The 26,927-nt window shown below is 39.3% G+C and overlaps 1 protein-coding gene across 2 annotated transcripts in view; it reads right to left on the reverse strand.

Annotated features, from left to right (window-relative positions):
* The window catches only part of glis3 (GLIS family zinc finger 3), a 490,617-nt gene that overhangs the window by 56,237 nt on the left and 407,453 nt on the right, over positions 1–26,927 (reverse strand). For both annotated transcript variants that reach the window (XM_073072436.1, XM_073072441.1), the window contains exons 8-9: positions 25,263–25,428; positions 7,199–7,380 (exon numbers count right to left, since the gene is read on the reverse strand). In XM_073072436.1, the coding sequence (XP_072928537.1) occupies positions 7,199–7,380; positions 25,263–25,428 (348 nt within the window). The remainder of the gene's footprint in view (positions 1–7,198; positions 7,381–25,262; positions 25,429–26,927) is intronic.

A 26,927-nucleotide genomic window follows, 5' to 3' on the forward strand; every position in this document is an offset into this window, starting at 1 on the left:
GAGTTCATTCTGAATGTTAAAAAGCCTGAACAGATTAGATATGGCAAAGTTATTTCCCATGGTAGGGGAGTTTCGGACAAGAGAGTACGACTTCAGGATTGAAGGACGTCCATTTAGAACAGAGATACGGAGAAATTACTTTAGTCAGAGAGTGGTGAATTTGTGGAATTTGTTGTCACGAGTGGCTGTGGAGGCCAAGTCATTGGGTGTATTTAAGGCAGAGACAGATAGGTTCTTGATTAGCCAGGGCATCAAAGGGTATGGGGAGAAGACGGGGGAATGGGGATGACCGGAAGAATTGGCTCAGCCCATGATTGAATGGCAGAGTAGACTTGATGGGCCGAATGGCTTCCTCTGCTCATATATCTTATGGCCTTGTTAACATGAGGGATACTTCTTCACTCCAAGGGTGGTGAGAATGTGTAAGGAACTGCAAGCGCAAGTGGTGGATGTGATTTCAATTTCAACGTTTAAGAGAAGTTGGCATAGGTATGTGGATGGTAGCAGAATGGGGGACTCTGGTCTGGGTGCAGGTCAATGGGACTAAGCAGTTTAAATGGTTTGGCATGAACTGGATGGGCTGAAAGGTCTGTTTCTGTGCTGTAGTTATTTATGATTCAATGACTCTTTGTGCTATAAGGAGAGGTTGGACAAACTTGAGTTGTTTTCTTTGGAGCACTGGAGGCTGAGGAGGGATCTGACACAGATTTGTAAGATTATGAGAGGCATAGATAGAGCAGACAGGTAGTATCTTTCCCCAGGAGCTGAAGTACTAGAGGGCAAAGGTTTAAGGTGAGAGTGGGTAAGTTCAAAAGAGATGTTAGGGGGACAAGTATTTTACACTGAGTGTGGTGGGTACCTATACTGTGCTGGCTGGGGTGGTGGAGACAAATATAACAGAGGTACTCAACAGACAGTTGGATAGGAACATAAACGTGCAGGAAATGGAAAGATATGGATATTGTGTAGGTAGAAGGGATTAATTTAACTGCATATTTAATTGTTAATTAGTTCAGCACAATCAGCCTGTTTCTGCTATACTGATCTCTGTTCTTTGTTCCATGTTCTAATCGCAATGAAGGCAGCATGTTAAAATTGTGTTGCCTGCTCAGTCTAATGATGTCAGTAACAAACCCTGAGAAGATGCACTAGAAGAGGGCAGTGCTCCTTGTAATGTAAGTCTGCACTTTTTGAAGCCAGCCAGCATAAATTAACAGTTATTTTGTAGCTGGGGCAGTTGTTTGCTGGTCATCTTCATGGACATTCAACATAGGAAGTATTAAACATGGCACAGCATGGAAGAAGGCAGGCCCCAAGGTTTTCTGACACTGATTGTTCCATGATTCTTGACACTGATCAAGGTGGAAATGGTGCATTCACATGCTTCCAGCTCAGACATTTGTAGCTTTGAAGAGTAAGATTACTCCATTCCTATCCAAGGACCTGTCCAAAAATCTCTTAAACATTGTAATAGTACGTGCCTCCACCACCTTCTTGGGCAGTTTGTTCCAAATGTTCACCACTCTCTTTGTGGAAATATTTAACCTTCAGATTTTTTTTTAAAGTTCCTCCTTTCTCACCTTAAATCTGTGCTTCTGGCTTTAGACTCCTCAGCCCTGCAAGAAAGATTCTGACCATGTATTCTATATGCGCCCCTCATAATCTTGTATGCCTCTATAAATTAATACCTTTACCTCACATTCTGTGAGAATAAACCCCCAGGTATCTAATTGTTTGTGCTTATATAGAATTGGTAAAGACAGATCCTTCACAGTTTGCTCCAGGAAAAGGAATCACCTCAAATCATTACACAGATGCTGGGACTGTGGGGTCCCTCCAGCAGAGTACATTAGTGGAAGTATATTTTCAACCTGCTCAATATCATTTGAGTGGCTGCTTCAACATTTGAAGCTGTAAAGTGAGGTGTTTTGGAAGTGGAGAATTGGTGGATATGGTGAAATTATTAAATATTTGCTGGAAATATGTTTCAAAAGTAAAAACCTGATAATAGAACCAATATTTAATTCAACACCCCAAATTATGCAGATGTTTTCGTAGCATATCAGTTAGCACTTAAACTATCAAGCAGTAAATATTCAACTCGTACAAAATAGAACACTGTTGATTGTGTAAGGTAATGTAATAGGTGACAGGTGACACATATTGTTCGTAATGGAAACATAATTTACAAACACTGTCATTGAGTTGTTGTGTTCACTTTAAAAGACCGTGTCTGACGTAATGACATTAGTGTAAGGTGACCTCTTTTGGTTTGTTGGTAATGGAAGTCAAGGATTGTGGCTTTTGTTAAACACATAAAACAATTCTCGCATGTTTTATTCACAAAATCCTACAATGGTAGCTGCAAACAAATCTCGGCTAAATAGAAGAAAACAACACTAAGTCATAGCTAGGATTGAAGAACTGTGACTAATTCTGGTAGATTTAAAGCATGAAACTATTATTGTAATTTTCAGAGTAATTCTGTATAAAGAAATGGGAAGAGGCCTACAAATCCTTAAATAATAGCTTTAGAAAAACCTTCCTTTTTTGTTTGAAGAAACCAGTTGCAAAACTTAGTAGCTTACGGGGTCCATCTTGGATCAATTTCACGACTGCTTGCTGTTTAAGCACTAACACTTGGAGATTCATGCAGGCTTCCAAGACATTCAGTCTTCAGCAGGGAAACTGTTTACTGCTCTTTGTTGGCCATGAAACTGCTCTTGCCTGGTACAGCCAATTTAAAATGAATTGACAAGTTTAAGACTGCACATTGAGATAGGTAAATGTCACTATTGTTTTGCACCAGACTGAGCTAAAAGTTCAGTGACCATGGCTACAGCTCTTTAAATCATACTAAACAAGCTCGAACAGCAAGGTAGTGAACTGCAGGAGATGGTGACTGTTAGAACTGGCTTCCCACAGCCACCTGATATTATGAAATAAACTAAAAGTGATGAGGCAGCACTATTGTCCTTTTTAATGCAATGAGATGAGACAACTAAAGATGCTTAGAATTTTTACCCATGCTTGGTTGGTGAAGTTTAACCTTAAACGAATAAATCACGGAAAGGAGTAGGTCTTTCGTTGTGTAGGAATTTATTGATGCTATAATAATAATTTTGTAGTTATTTATATTTGCAGTGGTCAAGTGGTAGGCAGGTGCCTTCAATTCAACTATTGATTGTAATGAAAGTGAATGATTTAACATTATAGACATCAGGTACTGTTATCTATAAATCTCTAGGCTTTAACTTTGGTCGTCTGTTTATAGCATTATGGAACATATATTTAAAATAGAGACCATTTGGCCCATTGTACCCGTGCAGCTGTCTGAAAGAAGCATCAATTAATTGCACTCGTGTGCATTTTCTACAGTCTTGCAGTTGTTTATTTTACAACTACAGTCTTTTAAGTTTCTATTTATTTGGCTTTCATTCCCTTTAAAATTTAAATAACTCATAATATTTCTGAGAAATTTCCCAAAGCCAGTAAAAATCTCAAATCCGTCTCTTCTGGTTAAATCCCACTTGCTGGTGGTATCAGTTTTTTTATATCAAATCCCCACTCATAATTTTAAAACTATTAAAACTCCTCTCAATTATCTTTGCTCTAGTAAGTACATAGTTCATCTGTCCTCTCAAAATTACAGTAACCCTACTTCCATGCACCCATTTTAGAAAACCTTCCTTACATCTCAATTGCCTTGATCCCTTTTCTAAGGTGTGGTGCCCAGAATTGAATGCAATTCTCCAGCTGGTCTGAATTGTGGAGATTAACTATAACTTCCTTGATAAATTGTTTCTATGGTATTAACACCTCAATCAACATTTGGCTTTAAGATTAAAAAGTCATGAAGAATGAATCCAGTTGGCCATATACATGACGGCTGCTGTTTTAAAGTTACATTGGCATCTGTGCCCCATTGTACAGATGTGGGACATACCATAAATTTCATCAAAATACTGAAATTATGGGTTTATTGCCAAGTAGGTTTCGCTGGACTTGGAACCAGGAAATAGCGGAGTGTAGAGATTATGTGCTGAAAATTGTGCCACTTGTTTGGCTAGAAAGACTGGTAATGTCCTCTCATCCTTTCAGCTCTGCCAATTAAATGATTCTCTTCCCTTCTTAATTTAACCCTATTTCCATTATTTTCTCTCATTTGAATAGACATGTTTTCACACCCTCTCCCTCTTCTCCCCTGCTTTTTCTGAACTTCTTGTGTCAGTCTTGGCAAACATTATCACTGGAAAGAAGAACAAATCAGAGAAAAATTATTTCTGTGATGCCAAGACTTGCATCTGCAGAGCTGTTTAATGAAAGATTTAGGTGGATTCAGGGCTTTGGCATTGCCTCTATATCAGCTATCTCTTTTGGGCAAGAGAAAATATCGAGGCTTCTTGCTATGCATTAGCCTAAAGATTGTGATCTGAATTGGAATTTTGAATGCCTCTGGTGAAATTGATCTCACCAGGCATTTTGACCTTGGTATTGAAATAACTCTTCTACAGCACCTGTCCACTCTCTCCTGAAATTCATCACATATCCACTGAGACCACTTTAACATCCTTACAGTGCATGTTACCTTTGCAAATTCAAGAACATATTAGATTTATTGTTAGATACGTCATGCAAATCAATGCAGGTAAGTCTATAGACCAATAGGAGATAGAGGGGCATAATATAAATAGAATAAACAGTAATCCTTTAATATTGGCAACAGCAATTTTTCACATCCATAGTTTGGGCTTTCATAGAAGTTTCTGCAGGTTTGATGTTTTGCTCATTGACTATTAGTGTATAGAAACATAACATACTGAACACAATTGAAATCAGCTTTTAATTAAACAGATAGAAGCCAATTCCATTCTTTCTATTTCAAAACCTAAAGTGACAAAACATCAAGTGGCACACCATTAACTGAGTAGGGTTGAAGGAGAGGTGGAATGAATCCAGACATTCGTAATTTGACAAGGTCATACGCAAACATAATGTTAGTTATTCAGCATAGAGAATAGACCTTCTGTCCACCATAACCATGGCAATTACTGATACACTAGCATTCCCCAAAATCCCCATGACTGCCATACCAGCACTTGGCGCATAAATTTCTACATCTTGGTGGTTCAAGTGCTCATCTAGATACTTCTTATATGTTGTGAAAGTCTTTGCCTCCCCACCTTCATCAGGCAGTGCTCTCTCTACACCATAGAAGGATGTGATTGCAATGAGAAGATGTCTGGAGTGGAACATTTTAATTATGGAGGGAGAGTGCAGGCTGGCTGAGTTTTGGATGGAGTGGAGGAGACTGAGAGGCATGTGATGGAAGTGTTCAAAATTATGAAGGGTGTAGATAAAGTAGAGCGCTTTTTGTGTAGACTATTGGTCATAGATGAAGGTAAAGGGGAACAGTTTAAAAGGTGAATGAAGGAGCTAAACTTTCATTCAGAAAGTGGTGTTTGGAATGTTAATGATGATGCATGACAATGGAGAAATTTCAGCAAGTATACTGAAAGAGGATACTTCATCTGAAGGAAATTGTAGTAAAATAAGCTACCAACAGGAGCATTACAGAAACTCCTTCGAGCACATCTGCAAAAATAGCGTAATTTCTACCTTTAATATCTCTCTTTTCTCTTTTTAAGGTGGATAGGGTTCAGTTGAAGACCCAGACCTGGAGTGCTCGTTGCCGATTCTCGAGTTCAAGAACTCAGAAAATGTAACGCAATGACGTTATCATCACAAATCAGCGAGCTGTTTTTGTTATGTTTCTCCTTTCACTGTGAAAAGGAACAGCTCTCTTCACCCTTTACTGGGATGTTGAATTGTTGGGTGAATGATTAGTTTTTGTTGTACCGCATATCATGGTCTTTATTCGCGGATTTGCTATTGCATGCTTGGTGGGTGAAGGGCGCTGATGCTTTTTTTTGCGGAAGTGGGTGGGGTGGGGAGGGTCATTGTTTTGCTGCTGCTTGTGTGTGGGAGGGAGAAATAGGGGGTCTTTGGGGTTCTAGCACTTTTACTGTCACTCATTCTTAGGGGCACTCTTCTGTTTTTGTGGATGGCTGCAAGGAACAAGAAGTTCAGGATGTATATTGCATACATTTCTCTGATAATAAATGGAACAAACTGAGAAACAGAGAAACTCAATGAATCAATGAAGAGTTGGCGAGATTAAATTGTTGGAGATTGCTCACTTGATGAAAAATTTTAGATAATAAACTATCCATTTTAACACTTTGTCAAGAGATTAGATAGTTGCAAGTGTGAATTTAGCCAAAGGTAGTTTTAAAATGTTTTGTATAAAATCAGATTACCGTATACATATAAATGTTTGATGACTAAAATCCCTTTCTTTTCAATGTCACTCCTGTGATAAACCTACTATAAGGAAAATTAACTTTGATCAGTGTAAACCTGTGCTGGGCCGAAGAAGAATTACATCCTGCAGTAGCCAGGGTTCCTTCCATTAATAACCAAATTCAAATCAATTGGACAATTAAAAGGAGTGCAAACTATTTTAATTGATGAGGGATAAGAAGGCAAAATGAAAAGGAATGTAAGTTTCTACAAAAGAATACTGGAAGCAAAGATTCGAGGCTGGATTAACTGGGGAGCTGAGCAGGCTTTAGAATGAGAGAGAGAAGGTTCTCCACTTCTAGTCTAACTCCCGTATCCTTCCTTCTAAACCTTTTTCTATTTGTCATAGTTTCTCTTGCTCTCATCTTCAGTCTTATGAGTCTCTGCATTAAATAGATAATTTTCCGCCATTTCTTCCAACTCTAAATGCACCTCTTCCTCCCTTACTTTTTCAGTATTCTGAAGGAAATCTTCCTTGTGTAAAGTGCTAACCCAATTATCAGTCACCCTGTATATTCTCTCTCTTTCTTTTGGGAGGGAATTTCTCTGCAGAGAAGATGTGCTCTTTGACCTCTTAGCTCCCAGCACAATGTCCAAAATCCCAAATATTAGTTCCAGTTGAGTCACTGAATTAATTGTACTGCTTGTGCTTGACAACATTGTACTTGCTGCTAAAAATACTCTGTGATTCTGTGATTCCACAGAATCTGATAAGCTCCATCTCAGAAAATTTCTGGGTGCAAAAATTGAACATTTAAATCAGTTTTCATCATGTAACTGCAGTAATCTTCACTCACAGCAAGATTTCTTACGTGGCTTTGACCTTATTTCTTACCTTGGACATGGATGTTGCGAGGTTGTGCTGAAGACGCTGTGACTGGTGGATAAGGTTTGAGGTGGGGTCCTGAAAATTGTTGTACTTGGGATGGCTGTGGCGTTCTCCTGTGCATCAACGGAGGAGGTGCAGCAACTCTCCTGGGACTAATATGGTGAGGAGAAGGAGCTGAGGCTGCAAACCTGTGGAAAAAACAATAAAGATGCTCATGAGATAAAATGGCACTTTAATTTTACAAAGTTGCCTTTATATATTGTACTTTGAGGGCTCCATTGGTCATGGGTGACCATGGACGTTGAGCCCATCTGTCTCGATATACAAGCTTGGGCAGTATAGTATGGAGAGCAAACTGTTGTCCATGCAGCAAGCTCCTCCTCACCATGCATCTGATGAACCTAAAGGAACAGCAGAGACCGATACAATTTGGCACCAGCAGTGTCACAGGAGTTGCCAGCCAGTGTTTAACTCAATGTAAGGCTGCCTTAGGGGCTCCAGATCTGGATTTTTCCCTTGGGATTTACTCCTGAAGCTTTCCCCATGAGTGGGTATAGCTGCAAGGCAACAGAGGTTTGAGATCAGAGTTTTCCTTCTCCTGGATGAGCTGTCAAACACAGCTGTTGGGCCCCATCTGCTGGAAGCAACTGGTCTTTAGGTACCAAAAACCCACCTTTTCCCCTTCTCCTGTCAGTAGAGATTGTTTCATCTGGGCTTAGTAGCTAAGCCACTCATAAAGGCCAGGAGCTGGACTTGGTATTTGTCAGAGGTGCTTGACAGAGCAGTCCTCCAATTTACGATGGGTCTCACCAATGTAGAGGAGGCTGCATTAGGAGCACCTTTGCTCCATCTCCTAACAGCGGAACTTCCTGGTGACCCACCATTTTAATTCCATTTCCCATTCCTGTTCTTGTTCTGGCATGATGGTCCATGGCTTCCTCTTATACCAAGATGAGGCCATGGAGGAGCAACACCTAATATTCTGTCTGTGTAGCCTCCAACCTGATGGCATGATTATCAATTTCTCCTTCTGGTAAAACATCTTTCCCTCCACCTCCCCTCTTCTTCTATTCCTTGATCTGGCCTCTTATTTCCTCTTATCTGCCCATCACCATTCCCTGGATCCCCTCCTCCTTCCTTTCACCTATGGTTCACTCTCTTCTCCTATCAGATTCCTTTCTTTCCAGTCCCTTATCTTTCTCACCTCCCTGGCTTCACCTATCACCTTCTGGCTATCCTGCTTCCCCTCTCCCCCCCCACTTTTTTATTCTGCCACCCACCCCCTTCCATTCATAGTCCTGGCCCGAAATGTCCAATGTTCATTCATGTCCATAAATGCTGCCTGACCTGCTGAGTTCCTTTAGTGTTTTGTATGTGTTACTTTTAAAAGGTATGTCATTTAGAAAATATTAATATGATTCCACGAAGACAGAACAAATTTATGAAAGGGAAATTGTGTTCAAAAAGCCTATTGATTGTTTTTGAGAACATAACTGGTAGAAATAAAAAGGGAGAACCTGAGGATGCTATGTATTTGGATTTTCTGAAAGTTTTGAATGAAGTCCCATGTAAGAGGTTAGTGTGTGTGCAAAACAAAATCACATGTTGGCAATCTCTTTGTCCTCGTACACCAGTTACAGAAAGTAAACAGACGCAGCAAGTGATTCAGGGGACAAATGATATATTGGCCTTTATTGCAAAATTATGTGCATTACTGCTTACGGTTTAGCACATTGTAGTTGCTGCTCAAATATGCTTTCTCATCCAAACAAAGACTGAGTGATTGCACTGTTCAAAGGACGTCTTACTACAGGAGCACAGGAGCAAGGATGTATTACTACAAATATATCGGGCCTTGGTGAGAGGGAGTTCAGTGAAAGTTCACTAGACTGATTCTTAGGATGACAGAGCTGTTGTAGGAGGGCAGGTTGGATTTAATAGGTTTGTATTCATGAGCATTCAAAAGAACAAAAGGAGTTCTCACTGAAGCATGTAAACTTCTGAGTACACTTGAAAAACTAGATGCAGGGATGGTACTTTACTGGCTGAGGTATTTGAACCAGGTATTACAATTCCAGGATAGGGAGTTAGACAGTTAGAAGTAAGATAAGGAGAAATTTCTTCACTCAGAGGGTATGGTGATGAGGTATTTTGAGAGTTTGGTTCTGGCTAGAATTAATTCCTCTCCTGGACCCACATCAATTTGCTTATTGCCACAATGGGTCAATGGCAGATGTGATCTCATTGGCTTTTCACGCAGCCTTGGATCACCTGGACAATACTAATATCTATGTCAGGACGCTGTTTAATGACTACAGCTCAGTGTTTAACACAATCATTCCTACCTATTGATAAGCTCCAGAACCTGGGCCTCTGTACCTCCCTCTGCAGCTGGATCCTCAATTTCCTAACCGGAAGACCATAATCTGTGCAGATTGGAAATAATATTTCCACCTCACTGACATCTTAGCCCACTGCTCTACTCTCTCTACACCCATGACTGTGTGGCTAGGCACAGCTCAAATGTCATCTATCAATTTGTGGATGATACAACCACTGCTGGCAGAATTTCAGATGGTGATGAGAGGGTGTACAGGAGCAAGCTATGTCATCTGGTTTAGTGATGTTGCAGCAACAACCTTGCAATCAACATCAGTAAGACCAAAGAACTGATTGTGGACTTCAGAAAGGGTAAGATGATGGAACACACACCAGTCGTCATGGAGGGATCAGAAGTGGAAAGAGTGAGCAATTTCAAGTTCCTGGGTGTCCATATCTTTGAGGATCTAACCTGGACCCAACATATCGATGTAGCTACAAAGAAGACATGACAGTGGCTAGATTTTATTAGGAGTTTGAGGAGATTTGGTATGTCACCTAAAACACTCACAAATTTCTACAGATCTGCAATGGAGTGTGTTCTAACTGGCTGCATCACCATCTGGTATGGGGGGAGGGGCTACTGCACAAGAATTGAAATAAGCCACAGAGAGTTGTTAGCTCCATCATGGGCTCTAGCCTCTGTAGTATCCAGCACATTTTCAAGGAGCAATGTCTCAAAAAGGTGGCATCCATCATTAAGGATCCCCATTACCAAAGTCATGCCCTCTTCTCATTGCTACCATCAGGAAGGAGGCACACACTCAGTGAATCAGGAGCATCTTCTCCCCCTCTGTCATCCGATTTCTGAATGGGCATTGAACCCATGAACACTACCTCACTACTTTTTTTATTTCATTTTTTTCACTTGCTATTTAAGTTGACTATTTAATATATAAATGTAATTCATAGGTTTTTCTATTGTTGTGCATTGTGTTGAACTGCTGCTGCAAGGTTAACAAATTTCATGACATATGCCATTGATATTAAACCTGATTCTGATTCTAAACTTGTGGAGTTCTCTATCAAAAAGGTACTGGAGACCAAATTATTGAATGTATTTAAGAAGGAGGTAATCTTTTAGGTGCAAAAGGCAACAAGGTATATGGGGAGGGAGCAGAAGTGCAATTTGAGATAAAGGATAAGATATGATCATAGTGAGTGATGAAGCAGGTCCCGAGGGCTGAATGGTTGACTGCTGCTCCTATTTTTCTTTGATTCTAATGTCTGGGTCAGGTGGTTTGTAAGGTGAGCTGTCCTTCTACATTGCTAATAGCTGATGGCAGAGCAAATCATGGGCAGGATGTTTTCCTCAAGGGATAAGACTCAAAAAGTTCAGTAGACAAACTGAAGCATTATACATCTGCTTTTGTATCTGTGAAATAGTTAAAAGTGATTTCCATTGCAAAAGAATGCTTTAGTTGGAAGTCTTCTTTTCATGAATTATTCATTGAGCATGTACTGACATTGGTGACAATAGTCATTAATAATACCCTGGTTGGTAGTATAAGAAATGTCTTCTGGACAGCTTTCAATCTACATTTCAGTTTTTGCCTTAATCAGAATTTTCTACTGGTAAACTGTAAATCTGCGGGTGTTAACACCAACTATCAATATGCACTTAAAACTGAATTCTTCAATGTAAAGATGCCACCATATACAGCAAATGCAATTTGTTTTTGCTTTTCTTTGGTTATAGTTTGTTTCCACATTTTTCAACTGCTGGAAAATTGTCTTTTAATGTCTGCAAATCGTGTGGGTTCAATCAACTGAGAATCTTGGTGAATGTTGAATTGTTTGAGTTGCCCTTTGACCTTCAATCTTGCGCAGCTTTAGAACTGCCAGATGAATTGGAAACTGCATTGAAAGAATTCCAGCCGCATTGGAAGCAGATACATTGACATTGGTCACGCTCCCTTCAGCTGGTGTTTCTGGAGAGAACTGCCAGCTAACAACATTTTGCAGGATAGTACAATCCTGATTTCTGACTGTATAGCTCAACATACAATTTGGAAAACATTAGATACTGGCACTGGACTCGGGGCCAAGTCCAGAAGTGGAGCTCAGCTGTGCCGATGAAAGAGGTGGATTAACTTTGTAACTGACCCCTCAGCTTTATAGTATATGTTCAAAGTAAATTTATTATCAAAGTACATATACGTCATCTTTTGCTACCCTGAGATTCTTTTTTGCAGGCATTTATAGGAAAAATAAATGCAATAAAATTAATGAAAAGACTCTACATAAAAGGACAAAGACTGACAAATGACTAATGATCAAAAGAAGATTTGCAGATTTGTAGTTTACCAGTAAATTCTGATTAAGGCAGAATCTGAAATGTAGATTGAAAGCTGTCCAGAAGATGTTTCTTATACTACCAACCAGGGTATTATTGACTATTGTCACCAATGTCTACATGCTCAATAAATAATTCATGGTAAAAAGACAACTAACTAAAGCATTCTTTTGCAATGGAAAAACTGAAAAATAAAAAGAAATTAATACTGAGAATATGAGTTGTAAAGAGTCCTTGAAAATGAGTCGGTCGGTTGTCGAATCAGTTCAGAGATGTGATTAGTGTAGATATCCATGTCAGCTCAAGTGCCTGATGGTTGTAGGTTAATAACTATTCCTGAACCTGGTGGTGTAGACCAAAGGCTTCTGTCCCTCCTACCTGATAGTAGCAGTGAGAAGATAGCATGGCCTTGATGGCGGGGGTGTTTGATGATGGATGAGGCTTTCTGGTGCCAGTATACCATATAAATGTTCTTAATGGTGGGGAGGGTTTTGACTGTATCAAGTACTTTCTGTAGTCTTTTCCATTCCTGGGCATTGGTGTTTCCATACCAAACTGTGAAGCAACCAGTTAGGATAATCTCCACTGTACCCATAGAAGTTTGTCAAAGCTTTTGGTGACATGCTGAATTCACGCAACTTCTAAAAAAGTAGAGGTGCTAGCATGCCTTGACTGAGGTCCTCCATAAAGCAGTTACCCAATCTGTGGATAGCTTCTTCAAGGCAGATGAGATTAAATCATGAACACCTAGCCCAGTACACTAGATTGGACGAATTGAGAATGAATCACTCCCTCACTTTGAAAGAGTGTTTAAAGGAAAAGATAGCTGACCATTTTTATGCACATGATCATTCCTCTTAGAAACACATGTCAATAAACCTAGGAAGAATAATTAACAGGATAGATGTAGTCTACTAATCCTGTGAGAATCTGGTTTGAAACAATGAAGAAGATGTCAAAATCAGGCGATCTTGTAAGATAGATACCTATGAAGTAACTGAGCCACGTGTGTAAATACCTCTTTAACCTTGTTAACTTTTCACCTATACTCACTAAAAGGTATGCCATTTGTTATGGATAAAAGTGTTCTGGATAGCATGTGGCACTTCCACTATAGCCTGAAGTATTATTGTCTTAAACACCTTGGAATTAACTCTAATGAACTGCAGAAATGTTAAAGGTCAAGAGTTACAATTACAAGGGACTCTGTTAACTGCTTTCAATATGTTGCTAGGTCAAGATGAAAGAACCTAGAAGCTGAAATTCACATATTTTACCACAACAACAAACTATTCCCTCACAGATGGAGCATGCAATAGCAAAGAAACTACTGTCTTTCAGGTCAATGCAATTTAGAACCTCTGAAACAGGTAACAACAGGTGCACCAGGAAATAACTGAAGCAGTTGGAGAGCAGACACAGGAATCAGCACAAGGAGGACTTTCTGACTCTCATGTAATCTTCAATGTTACTCAAAAACCTGTGCAGCTAAAATCACTTATTAGTTATGAGCTACCAGTTACACACTACGCCTAAGCACCAAGGGCAAATGTCATGGAATAAAGCAACATTATTGATATGAGGCACAGCTTGGGTGAAAAAAAATGGTTGCATTGTATTTTAATTTTGCCTGTAAGTAGTTTTTGCTGATTATGTGGAAAAAGGGAGCTACCCAGATCTTAGTTAAGGAAGTGAAGATGATTAAATTATTTTCTTGTTGTTTGTTGTCTTTAAAAGAATAATTTTGAGCTGAATTTCCTTTAGATCAAGCTGAATTAATCAAAGTACCTTCATTTATGGTTCACAGGACTACACGGGCTTCTCCACCATAACGAGGTGACAATCCACGGAGAAGAATGCCGTCTGGAGCTATGCTCCTGGTAGGGTCACCTATGGCGGTAAAGTCGAGGGTGAGGTCCCTGACAAAGCACAATACAACCAAGACCTCAACGGTGAAACAGGCGGACAAAGTTACTTCGAACTCAATGGCTGTGAAGGCGGATGAAAGCTGCAACAAATCCATCAGCTCCAATCGTCGTGGTTTCCATGCCACTGGAATCAGCTGGTTGATTTGTGAAGTTTCATGTGCTTCTTGGAGTGCAACATCAAGTACACATTAAACAAATACACGCACGGGCGTCTTCACTCTGTGGGCCACTTCTTCAGAACAAAGACCATCATCCTTGACCTCGAGGGATTGCCACGACGACGAATTTATGGTTGCTATATAGCAAGACAAAATGTTTAATGTTTCTGTGCTGTCTGATCTGGCTTCTGGTTCCTGCAGAGACTGGACTCCTTACAGAGTTCTTCATACTTACAGCAAATGATAATGTTCTTAGCAGGAAAGACTCTGCAGTCAAGTGTGGATGATTTGTCAAAGTATTTGAAGAACTGCTTGAAAATAGGAATGTTGTTCTCTAATAACAGTCCTATCAGCCTTTTAGACCTCTCTGCAGCAGAACTTGTTCAGTGCTGGCATATGGATATCCTTAGCCCTGACAAAAAAGCTTCACCACAACCAGCTTTTGCCTTCAAATAAACCAAATTCAGAGATAATTTGAATGTACCATAACTGCCTGATAAATGATCATTGATGTGTGTGATGTTGATGAGACTGATACCACTTCTGTATCAACAATACTCTGGCTTGAGGTTTACAAGCTAATGAATGACAGTGAAATTGTGAATGCAGAAATCACCAGAATTTAGTAACAAATTGCTGCTGGGTAGCAGGTTGAACTCCCAAAATCAACACTTGATATTGTCCACTCATCCTTTGTGTTCATGGGAGAACTAGGTCCTAGGTGCAGCCCAGGGTATTTGCCCTTGAGTTAAAAGGAAGGGAATGGCTGTGACAGTCTCAAGTATAAGTTTATTTATTTAAAAATTCTGTACACTTATAGATAGGTTATCAATTCACTATCACTTTGCAAGATTTAAAAATAAATTACTTAATTCACTTGGACTTCCTCTGAAGTATTTAAAAGTGTTTTAAGTTATTGTAAAGTGTTTGAGATTTTTCACATTTTTGAGTTATTATTAAGTGGTTTGTTTCTTCTAGTTTTGACAAGTTGGTAAAAGTTTCAGAAATATGGAAAATCCTCTGTGTAGTTTCTAAGTTCTGTAGTAAGAATTAACGGAGATAAGTTTATATATTTTTATTAAAATCAGCAGAGAAGGGGTACTATTTGGTTTTGACTGCAAAATCTAATCCATATTAGTAGAACTGCTTAATTCAATTACATAGCACAAAAGTGTTGTGGATTGAATTGTGGCATAAAATCAATAGTGAAAAACAATAGGTGTCTCATAATTCATTTTGCATATATTGAAGTTATCAACCATACCATTTTGACCCCATCACTCTTACAGACATGAAACACCTAGAGTGCACAGAAGAGATTGTAATACTTATGCAATGCACAATTGAGACCTACCCTGTGAAATTGATTCTTGTAAACAGAATTACCACACAGGAAATCAGTCTAAATAATGGGGACCAGCCCTGCACCTGTGCTCTTTGCAGAACTCATCAATTACTTACCAGTTTGTTTGGGAGTGGGAGCTCTGCTCTTTGTAGTGAGCGACCTTTGTACATAGTTGAGATCATTCAATTGTGGACTCAGTGAGCCTCTAGCAAGTCCAGGGACAGCAACAGAGGATTCAAAGGCCAAAGGTAAAGCAACTTTTTCAAAGATGTCTAAAAGAGACATGGAGAAAGGATTCTGTCCAGGTGACATATCTTGTCCCTCTTCAAAGAGTCATACTCCAAAGAATATTATGAAAAGGTTAATAGTTGTGGTGGCAGAGATTTGCACAGTCTGCTGATGAAGGTCTGGTCAGAAATCAACCACTGTTGCCTGTTGATATTAATATCTGCCATTGTGACCTTACTGGCTTTGGAGTCAATCTAGGCAGCAACAATTAATACCTGTTACATGTTCTTGTTGGGAGTACAGTACTTCATTTGAGAGTTCACAAATGCATTCACACAAATGGAGAAAGATTCATGTATTCCCCTTCAGTAGAGAGCCTCAGGAAGTTCAGTCACTGACAGTTACATTGATTGAGTGTTTTCCAGAGTAATTGATAACATCAATGTAGGCTTCATGGGGTTAAAATGATTTTCTTTTTACAAAATTAAAACACCATTGTGGCTAGGTTAGTGAAAATCAAATGGAAAACAAAAAGTTCAAATGAAGTCTCACATAGTAGCACTCAGGGTTTTCCTGAGTTTTGCAATACTCAAATTAAACATCAGGTTTGACATGGCATCCTCCATTGGTCTACTGCAGGTTTGGCTGTTATGCAAGGGACTGAGTTGCAATGCATCAGACTGACTGGCTATGCAGAGAAGATAATGGTAGAAGACAAAGAAGATACTAGTGTTCTTTCTTTTTGAGCTGGTGATGTTTATTTTAAAACCATATTTAGAGTGCTGTTAAGCAATGTGTAAAAGGATTTATTGGAATCGTGGTAGTGCTAAGTGTGTGATTTGTTGGAAGATTAGATTAATTAGAATCTCCACTGAAATTGACCATATGGGTGATGATGTTCTGCACATACAGGTTTCTAAGAACATTGATTTTAATATTGACCTTCTGTGTCACTTGCTAGTACTGAAGGGAAATTTGCTACTTACATTTTGACAATCCAGACATGCATATGAGAAGTAGGGTATCTGCTCCTGTGTCATTCCAATCTTTTAACCAGATTTCCAAACAATAGTTACCTTTTTTTCAGTGGTCCAAGGTAGTAAACACCTCACTATTCAAAGGTTCATTCAACCCCAATGCCTTTCAGCTGGTATTGGAATTCTCATTCATACCACTAAGTATGAATGAGAATATTTCATCACACAATTATTTGCATAGAATTGGACATAAATAGACTTTTCAACAGGCATTTAGCAATGGTTTTCTCGCAAGATTTAATTTCTGGCCTAAGATATTATTTTTTTTCTTGTTAATTTCCTGGTTTTTGCTATAGCCGGAATTGTATTTAATGCTACTTGTGTAACTTTTCTGATAACTTCTTATTCATTTGAATATTTCCCCCCATTTAGAAGCTCATTTTGGCTGGTATTGGATTAGTAAGGTATGAATATTTTTGTTTTAATTGTAACAACTCCAATGAACAAGTAGATTGTTTTTTGACTTGGATCTCACATCAATAGTAATATGAACTGACCTTCCAAAAAAAAAGTTTTCCCATGTCATACATGAATACCTTTCCTGTGTGCACTGTTAAGATTAGCAGGATTACACACAATGATAAATGGTTCATGCATTAGGACTATTGGAACATTTTGACCACGTATCTTACAGCTTTCAAAACAAAAGGCGGCCACAAAAATGACATTGGGAAATGTGTCATTTCCTTGATCTTTAGGTCATACAAGGTTGAGCAATGCAATGTGCTTATGACTCAACAGATCTGAACAAAACTAAGAGTTATGGTAAATGAATTGCTCTCTGATATACTATATTAAAAACAACATTTGCTGTAATAGTGATGACAGAAAGAAATTAGAAAACATTACTGAGGCTTTGAAGTGGTTTCATATTTCGATGAACTTTGAGAAAAAATAGGCAAGTCATGATGGACCAAGCATTGACAGAAAATTGCTTCATGTGTCCCTCTGATTTTGATTGATACTGCCACCAGAAATGACAACATGATTAATGGATAGGAACCAGACCCTCCAGACCATCTATGTAAACTTAAATCTTGTGTTTGTGTAGGTAAATATAGTTTGATTGTTTGCCAGCTGTGGTTTTATTACATCCAATCCAGTAATGGTGAAAATGTCCCATTGGATTATCAGTACCTGTTTTACTTTATTTTATTTAATAGTCCAGATAATAGTGCATATAACATTCTCACAACATTGCTGATAAATAGCTGGGATAATTTTTATATCAATTCATTAATGATTAGATACTAAATCAGGTATTAGCTTGAACCAATAAGCATCTTTTCCTGTGGTGAGGGTGATGGGAGTCGGGAAAGATCCCACTTCCAAGAGACATAGACATAAGAGTGAAACAGCATGGAAACAGGTTTTGTAGCTCAAATCTGCACTGGCCATCAACCATCCACCTTACATTAATTATACACTAATCCATTTTTTTATTCTCCCCATGTTCTCATCAAATCTCCCAAAATTCTATCACTTATTTTCACACTAGCGGCAATTTTATAGTAACCAAATAAATTACCGGTTGACACATCTTTGAGATGTGGGTGAAAACCTGCACACCCAGAGGAAAGCCATGCATTCTCAGGGAGACCACACAAGCTTCTCACAGTCAGAACCCAAGGTCAAAGTTGAACTCTGTCACTGTAAGGCAGTGATTCTATAAGTAAATACCAAAGGGTGTTTAGTAAATCATTGACAACCATATTATAGGACTCCCTTTTAGGTCTATTTTGACAAGATAAAATCTTGGTATGCCTTATAAACAATCATCCATTCTTTGGAAAGCAAATCTTACAGAATACAGGAAACAAAAATTTGAAAACATTTTCAATGACAGCAAACAACCCAAAGCTGAATCACCATCAATAAAATATAAAGGTAATGCAATTCTCTTTATTTGCCTGGAAGACAGCTCCATAACAATTAAGAAAGCTAAATCACACCCAATACGGAGCACATTATCAACCATGCTAAATATTCATCCATTCCTCCATCATTGCACTGCAATGAGTCAAGAAGGTTGGCACTGTTCCGGCCTTCAAGGCTAATGCATGGAAAAGGAAGGTTGTAACTTTATGACCCTAACAGTCCTCAAACTCTGCACTTGCTGCTTGCATTAAGCACAGAATAGAAAATGGTTTTCTACTCAGGAATATCGTCCAGCAGATTACTTCTATCTGGAAAAATGTTCAGGGTTTGACACCACTCCTTTTGCATTCAGGCATGTTCATTCAGCCATTCGGCCTAGTCCTGGTTCGGTCCTGTTATATTCCTCTCAGGCGGCTCCTGGCAAGTAGCATACCTAGCTCTAATAAATGGATTGATGTTCAGCAGGAATAACTGCTTATGATGGGCTTGAGTCTTAACTTGTACAACTCTTAAATTTAACAGAGGATAAACAGGGATAAAGGGATCTTACCCCAAATATAAAACTGAGGAAGGTAATGAATAACTACCTCAACTATATTTCTCCATTGCTCAAAAATCTCTTAAAATAGAAAAAATATTTAAGGCTGGAGAAAATTATGTGGAGATAATTTTGTATTAGATATCCCTAAAATGGGATATAATTGATGGTCAAAATTCTAAATCATCCTCACATAATTTTCTTGTAGCCTCTGCATTCAGTTGTATTGAGGTATCTCCCCAACGTAATGACCATAAGACATAGGAGCAGGATTAGACTATTTGGCCGATTGAGTCTGCTCTGCTGTTCATAGGTTTCAGCAGAATCACAAAAGTCATAGAACACTACAGCACAGAAACAGGCCCTTCAGCCAGTCTAGTCCATGCTGAACCATTTTTCTGCCTAGTCCCATCGACCTGCACCTGGACCATAGCCCTCTATACCTCTCCCATCCATGTACCTATCCAAATTTCTCTAAAATGTTGAAATCAAACTCCCATCCACCACTGGCACTGGCAGTTAGTTCTACACTCTCACCATCTTCTAAATGAAAATGTTTCCCTTCATGTTCCCCTTAAACATTTCACCTTCCACCCTTAACACATGACTTCTAGTTGTAGTTTTACCCAATTTCAGTGGAAAAAGCCTGCTTTCATTTACCCTGCCTATACCATAAGACCAGAAGATACAGGCGAAGAAGTAGGCCATTTGGCCCATCAAGTCTGCTCCACTATTAAATCATGGGCTGATCCAGTTCTTCCAGTCATCGCCACTCCCCTGCCTTCTCCCCATACCCTTTGATGCCCTGGCTAATCAAGAAACTATCAATCTATGCCTTAAATACACCCAATGTCGTGGCCTCCACAGCTGCTCGTGGCATCAAATTGCACAGATCTACCACCCTCTGACTAAAGTAATTTCTCCGCATCTCTGTTACAAATGGATGTCCTTCAATCCTGATGTTGTGCCCTCTTGTCCTAGATTCCCCTACCATGGGAAATAGCTTTGCCATATCTAATCTGTTTAGGCCTCTTAACATTTGAAATGTTTCTATGAGATCTCCTCTCATTTTCCTGAACTCCGAGGAATACAGCTCAAAAGCTGCTAGACATTCCTCATGCAGTAACCCTTTCAATCCTGGAATCATTCTTATGAATCTTCTCTGAATCCTCTCCAATGTCAGCACATCCCTTCCAAAATGAGGAGCCCAAAACTGCACATAATACTCTAAGTATGGTCTCACAAGAGCCTCAACATCACATCCCTGCTCTTATATTTTATACCTCTAGAAGTGAATGCCAACATTGCATTTACCACCTTCACCACCGTTGTGTTGGTTAACCTTTAGGGGATCTTGCATAAGGACTCCCAATTCCCTTTGCATCTCTGCATTTTGAATTCTCTTCCCATCTAAATAATAGTCTGCCCCTTTATTTCTTCCACCAAAATGCATGACCGGACACTTTCCAACATTGTGTTTCATTTGCCACTTCTTTGCTCATTCCCCTAAATTATCTAATCTCTGCAGGCTCTCTGTTTCCTCAACACTACCTGCTCCTCCACCTATCATTGTATCATTGGCAAATTTAGCCACAAATCCATTAATCCCATAGTCCAAATCATTGACGTATATCGTAAAAAGCAGCAGTCCCAACACTGATCCCTGTGGAATTCCACCGGTAACTGGCAGCCAGCCAGAATAGGATCCATTTATTCCCACTCTCTGCTTTTTGTTGACCAGTCAATGCTCCGCTCATGATAGTAACTTCCCTTAATTCCATGGGCTCTTATCTCACTAAGCAGCCTCGTGTGACACTTTGTCAAAGGCCTTCTGAAAATCCAAGTACACCACATCTACTGCATCTCCTTTGTTTACCCTGCTTGTAATTTCCTCAATGAATTGTAGTAGGTTAGTCAGGCAGGATTTTCCTTTCAGGTGCCTCCAGGTACTCTGTTAATCTCATCCCTAACAATCAATTCCAACATCTTCCCAACCACTGATGTCAGGCTAACAGGTCTATAGTTTCCTTTATGCTGCCTCCCACCCTTCTTAACATTTGCAATTTTCCAGTCATCTGGTACAATGCCAGAAGCTGTTGACTCTTGAAAGATCAATGTTAATGCCTCTGCAATCTCTCCAGCTGCTTCCTTCAGAACTTGAGGGTGCATTCCAACAGGTCCAGGAGATTTATCCACCCTCAGACCATTAAGCTTCCTCAGCACCTTCTCAGTCGTAATCTTCACTGCACATACTTCACCTCCCTGACACTCTTGAATGTCTGGTGTACTATAGATGTCTTCCACTGTGAAGCCTGAAGCAAAATATGCATTCAGTTCCTCTGCCATCTCTGTGTCTCTCATTACAATATCTCCAGCATCATTTTCTATTGGTCCTATATCTACCCTCAACTCTCTTTTATCCTTTATATACTTAAAAAAGCTTTTAGTATCTTCTTTGATATTAGTCACCAGCTTCCTTTCATAATTCATCTTTTCCTTCCTAATGCCCTTCTTAGTTTCCTTCTGCGAGTTTTTAAAAGCTTCCCAATCCTCTATCTTGCCACTAGCTCTGGCTTCATTGTATGCCCTCTCTTTTACTTTTACTTTGGCTCTGACTTCACTTGTCAGCCACGGTAGTGTCCTTCTTCCATTCGAAAATTTCTTCTTATCTGGAATATATCAGTCTTGCACTTCCCTCGTTTTTCCCAGAAACTCCAGTCATTGCTGCTCTGCTATCTTTCCTGCTAGTGTCCCCTTCCAGTTAACTTTGGCCAGTTCCCCTCTCATGCCATTGTAATTTCCTTTATTCCACTGAAATACCGACGCATTGGAATTTAGTTTCTACTTCTCAGCTTTCAAAGTGAACTCGATCATATTGTGATCACTGTTCCCCAAGGGTTCCTTAAGTTCAAGCTCTCTTATCATCTCCAGATCATTACACAACACCCAATCCAGCACAGCCGATCCCCTAGTGGGCTCAACAACAAGCTGTTCTAAAATGCCATCTCTTTAACATTCTACAAATTCTCTCTCGTTAGGTCCAGTACTGGCCTGGTTTTCCCAATCCATTTTCATGTTAAAATCCCCAACGATTATCATGACATTGCCCTTCTGACATACCTTTTCTAGCTCCTGCTGTAATTTGTGATCAACATCCCGGCTGCTTTTTGGGGACCTGTATACAACTGCCATTACGGTGCTTTTACCATTGCCATTTCTTAATTCAACTCATAGACACGCTACACCTTCTGATCCTATGTCATCCCTTTCTAATGATTTAATATTATTTCTTGCACACAGGGGCACATCATCCCCTCGGCATACTAACCTATCTTTCCGATACACTCTATATCCTTGGGCATTCAGCTCCCAACTGCAGCCATCCTTTAGCCAAGTTTCAGAGATGGCCACAACGTCATACTTGCCAATCTGTAGCTGAATTTCAAGATTGTCCATTTTATTTCTTATGCTGTGTGCATTCAAATATAACACTTCCACTCCAATATTTGTTGCTTTCTGTTTTAACTGCACCATGCCTCTATTGCCCTGTAACTCATCCTACTGGCTGTGATTATGCCTCATCTCCTGCCTGTCCTTTCTATCATCTCTGTTGCATGCTATCTTTGATTTATTTCTGTTTTCCCCTTCCTCAGCCCTATCACTCCAGTTCCTATCCCCCTGCCAAATTAGTTTATACCCTCCTTAACAGCTCTATTAAACCTGTCTGTTAGGATACTGGACCCCTTTGTGTTCAGGTGTAACCCATCCTTTTTGTACAGGCCTCCCCTTGAAGAGGCCCCAATGATCCAGGAATCTGAAGCCCTACACCAGTCTCTCAGCCATGCATTAATATGCCTGATCATGCTATTCTTGTACTCGTTGGCACATGGCACAGGCAGCAGTCCCGGGAATACTACCCTGGAGGTCCTGCTTTTCAGCCTTCAACCCAACTCCCCGAATTCTCTCTTCAGAACCTCCTCCCTTTTTCTACCTATGTCATTGGTACCAACATGTACCAAGACTTCTGGCTGTTCATCCTCTCCCTTCAGAATACTCTGTACCAGATTCAAGACATCACGTACTCTGGCAGCTGGGAGGCAACACACCATGTGGGTATCTCTATCAGGCTGATAGGACCTTCTGTTTGTTTCCCTCACAATGGAATCCCCTATGACTACTGCATTCCTCATCTTTATAATTTTGTATACCTCTATCAAATCTCCCCTCAATCGTCAGGAGTCCTTCAGGGCAGTGTCCTTGGCTCAGCCATCTTCAGCTGCTTCATCACTCACCTTCCTTACATCATAAAGTCAGATGTGGAGATGTCTTTTGATGATTCAATGCCATTCACAACTCCTTAGCAAGTGAATCAATTTCTGTCTGCAAGTAGCAAGACCAAGGTGATATACAGGGAGGGAGTGATATTTGGTAAGTATGACTTACAATGCAAAATCATCTCCAACAAGAGTGATTCTAATCCTCTACCCTTGGCATCCAATGGCATAGTCATCACAAAGATCTATACAAGCAACCTCCCGAGGTCCATCATTGACAAGAAACTCTCCAGGATTAGCTGAATAAATACCAGAAGAAGTCAGAGGCTGTGTCTCCTGGAATGATCTCCTGATACCTCAGAGCCGTTCAGCCATTCCCTTTTTGTCAGGTAAGTGAAGCTCCTTGGAAAGCCCAATTTCTTCCAGCAGCAAGCAGTTTACTTGTCTGGTATCCCATTAATCACTCAAAAGCTCATACCCTCTACAAGCACTGAGTGGTGACAGTTGGTATTATCTACAGATTACACTACAATTACATATTATGCCACAGATGGTCCTTTGAGCCTCCTTAGCTTTTTAATAAGACCATATCTGTCTTCCTCATCTTTCCTTTCCTATCCACTCCCTCAATTCTTGGATATCACTGTCTTTGTATTAACTGCTAACCCCAGTCTTTATATGTAGCTTTGAAAATATAGCAAATGAACTCACATACGAGTTCATGTCAAGAGAATTCCAAAGATCCACAGTTTCTTGAATGAGCTAATTCATTGTGATCTCAGTCATAAATGTATGACCTCCTTATCCTGTGGCCATGCTCTCTAGTTGCAGTTTGTACATCCAAGGAAATGAACTTTTAGCATTCATCTTGCGAAGCTCCATCATAGTATTAAGCTTCTAAATCTTAAAGAAGGTAATTTAATAAAATTCCACTGTATGCCTCCAAAACTATGAAGTCACTCTTCAGACAAATCAATCAAAATTTACAGCTTTCCTTAAATACATAAAATCAATGGGATATGGAGCATAGGAAACAATTGCTACTCAAAGAAACTGTACTGTTCTCTAAGTAAATTATTAGATTATTTTTATACAATGTTTAAAAATTGATATTTGTTAAAACTGAATTCCATGTCTGATTGTTTGGTAAGAATCTATGTTAACAGCAATGAGTCACTAGTAGACACATGACTGTGTAATACAGTATCATTTTTTTTCCTGTACCATTTAGTTCTGGTGGAAAAGTGTGACCTTAATTTGGTTGGAACAAGAATGCCAAGTAAGTTATCCTACTTCTACTGAAAATATACTTGCTTTTAATGTTTATTCTTGACTTCCTTTCATTTCTGTTGGAAGAATGGTCATGAAGGAAATTGTTATTCTGATATTATATCAGCCTTGTATCTTTGTTTATTATTTGGGTTTGTTGAAGGACAAATATCAATGAGATGATAAACTAACAATCTTGGTATCCTAGAATATTCAATTCCTAATATGTGGATGATCGTCTGAATAGCCAGTTCATCCTCTCCCATCTTATCTTGCCAGTTTTTGAACTCTATCAAACCAAACTAATTCAAGTTAGTCCTGGGACCACTATGTCTGGTGTGCACAATAGCTGCCAAAGCAAAACTATTCCTCACCATGCTTGAACGAAGAATGCATTTATCGTTGATATAATTTTTCAGGAATAAAGTCTTCATGACAGTCTCTTATCCAGAGATGGATGGCCATGGCTTGCTGGGAGCTCATCCATCTTTTGACAGGCCTCATTTCTAGTACACTTGGGCATCCACATACTCACCTTAAACAACGTAACAGCACTTAGATTGGTGAGTTATCAATCCTTACTCTTCCACTTAATGAAATACAAAAACCGTATATAAAAGCTGATATAACAAGAGTACTGATGTGAAATATAAACTGTACACTGATGAAATAGAAATAACACCAATGTGTATTTAATCTTGTCAATCAATCAATCAATCAATAAAAAGGTTGTCACTTACCTCTCATTGCTCTCTTCTACCACTGGGAGGGAGGGTAGCTGTGTCTGAGGATTGTGAGGGCTTCCTTGCATATTGTGTACAGGGGATGGATGGCTGGGAGGATGAGAAGAAGGAATGATGGCTGTAGCTGTTCCACATCGGCTAGAATGGGCACTGGGAAACATTCCTGAAGACAAGAGACATTCAGCATTGTACAACATTGCTTAATGCAGAAAGATTTTTTTTCGGTCTTGTAAGGGCATGTGAGCATCGCTGCTAACATCTGTATTTGAATACATCCCTTCACTCTCTGACCCTTCCCTGTACCCTTGAGCTGTTCTTGAATCACTGCAGAGTGGTGAACATCACCACTAAGGTTTTAATGTCAAAGTGGTTACCGTTAGACAAAATAATGCTTCTCCTCAAAGGGGAATGATACAAGTTGTCGTGGTATGACAAATGAGCAAATCCAGTAATCCAGTGTTCACAAATAGATTTAACAATGGTTTCTTCAGAAAAATGCCAGATTTGAAAGTAAAACTGTCAGTAAATAAAATGTACAATATTTTAACAAACCATTTATGTCCTTGGTTTCTACTAATCAAATGAAAGGTAATACAAAGAGCAAACTCCTAGATGAACTCAGCAGAATGAGTAATATCTGTAAATATCCAATTATCCTAAGAAAGTAAGAAAGTTCTAAGTTCACTAATCTGTATTTTATGAAATTTTGGGTTTCTGTGAAATATCTGCATGATCAGGGTTCAAAATAGACTTGCTCTTTTTCACAAGGAATTAACTATAAGATTCACGAATGTAGCACCTATTTGAAAAAGAGTTTAGTTGAAGTATATTGTAAATATACATAATTGTATGAAGAATACAATATTTGAGTGAATTACATTATTAACTTTTTTCTGTAATACATATGGGACATGGTACCAATCTATGTGGTTGCTAACATCTGTTAGCTCTAATAAACAATATGTTCACAGAACACATTGTATTTGGATACCAATGTGGGATGGATCACACTGTGTGTAGACAGCTGATTAACTCGACTTGAATTGAATATTAACCAAGATTGTGGTGGAAGGAAATGTAGATTTCAATTATTTAAATATATATGCACTCTAGTGTAGGTTACTAAACAGATTTGTATTAGAATATAAACGCATGACATTATGATACCAATATAAGATTTTGTTATATTTCATTTCAAGCCTTCTGCATTTTACTTGAATTACAGAATGCAGGTGTGGAGATTTCTGCTTGGTCACATGATAGAGCAGCTTATTGCAGGTTGCTTCTAAAAGTCAGTTTCATTGGGTTGAAGGAAAGTTGTTTCAAAGTGGAAGCAGCAGCATTCCTCTCTCTGGTTCCAACCTCCTCTCACCTGCCATACCTGTTGATTGACTCCACGTTCCAGACTAACCTGTGGACCATGGCAAAGAGTCAAACTGGTGATACACTCTCAGATGTGTGGGGCTGCTGTGAATGATTAACTCATACAGATCCGTTAATTTATTCTGTTGAGGTCTGATTGTAGGAATGACAATGAATATGTATTTTCCAGTTAATGTCACTGTATGAAATAACTACACTTGCGATACGAACCCACGTTCTCTGAATTGTTAATCAAGACCGCTAGGTTGCTACTCTGATAATTTAATCATCGCACCCAAA

The sequence above is a fragment of the Hemitrygon akajei genome, chromosome 2, assembly GCF_048418815.1.
Source record: "Hemitrygon akajei chromosome 2, sHemAka1.3, whole genome shotgun sequence".
Classification (NCBI taxonomy): Eukaryota; Metazoa; Chordata; class Chondrichthyes; order Myliobatiformes; family Dasyatidae; genus Hemitrygon; species Hemitrygon akajei.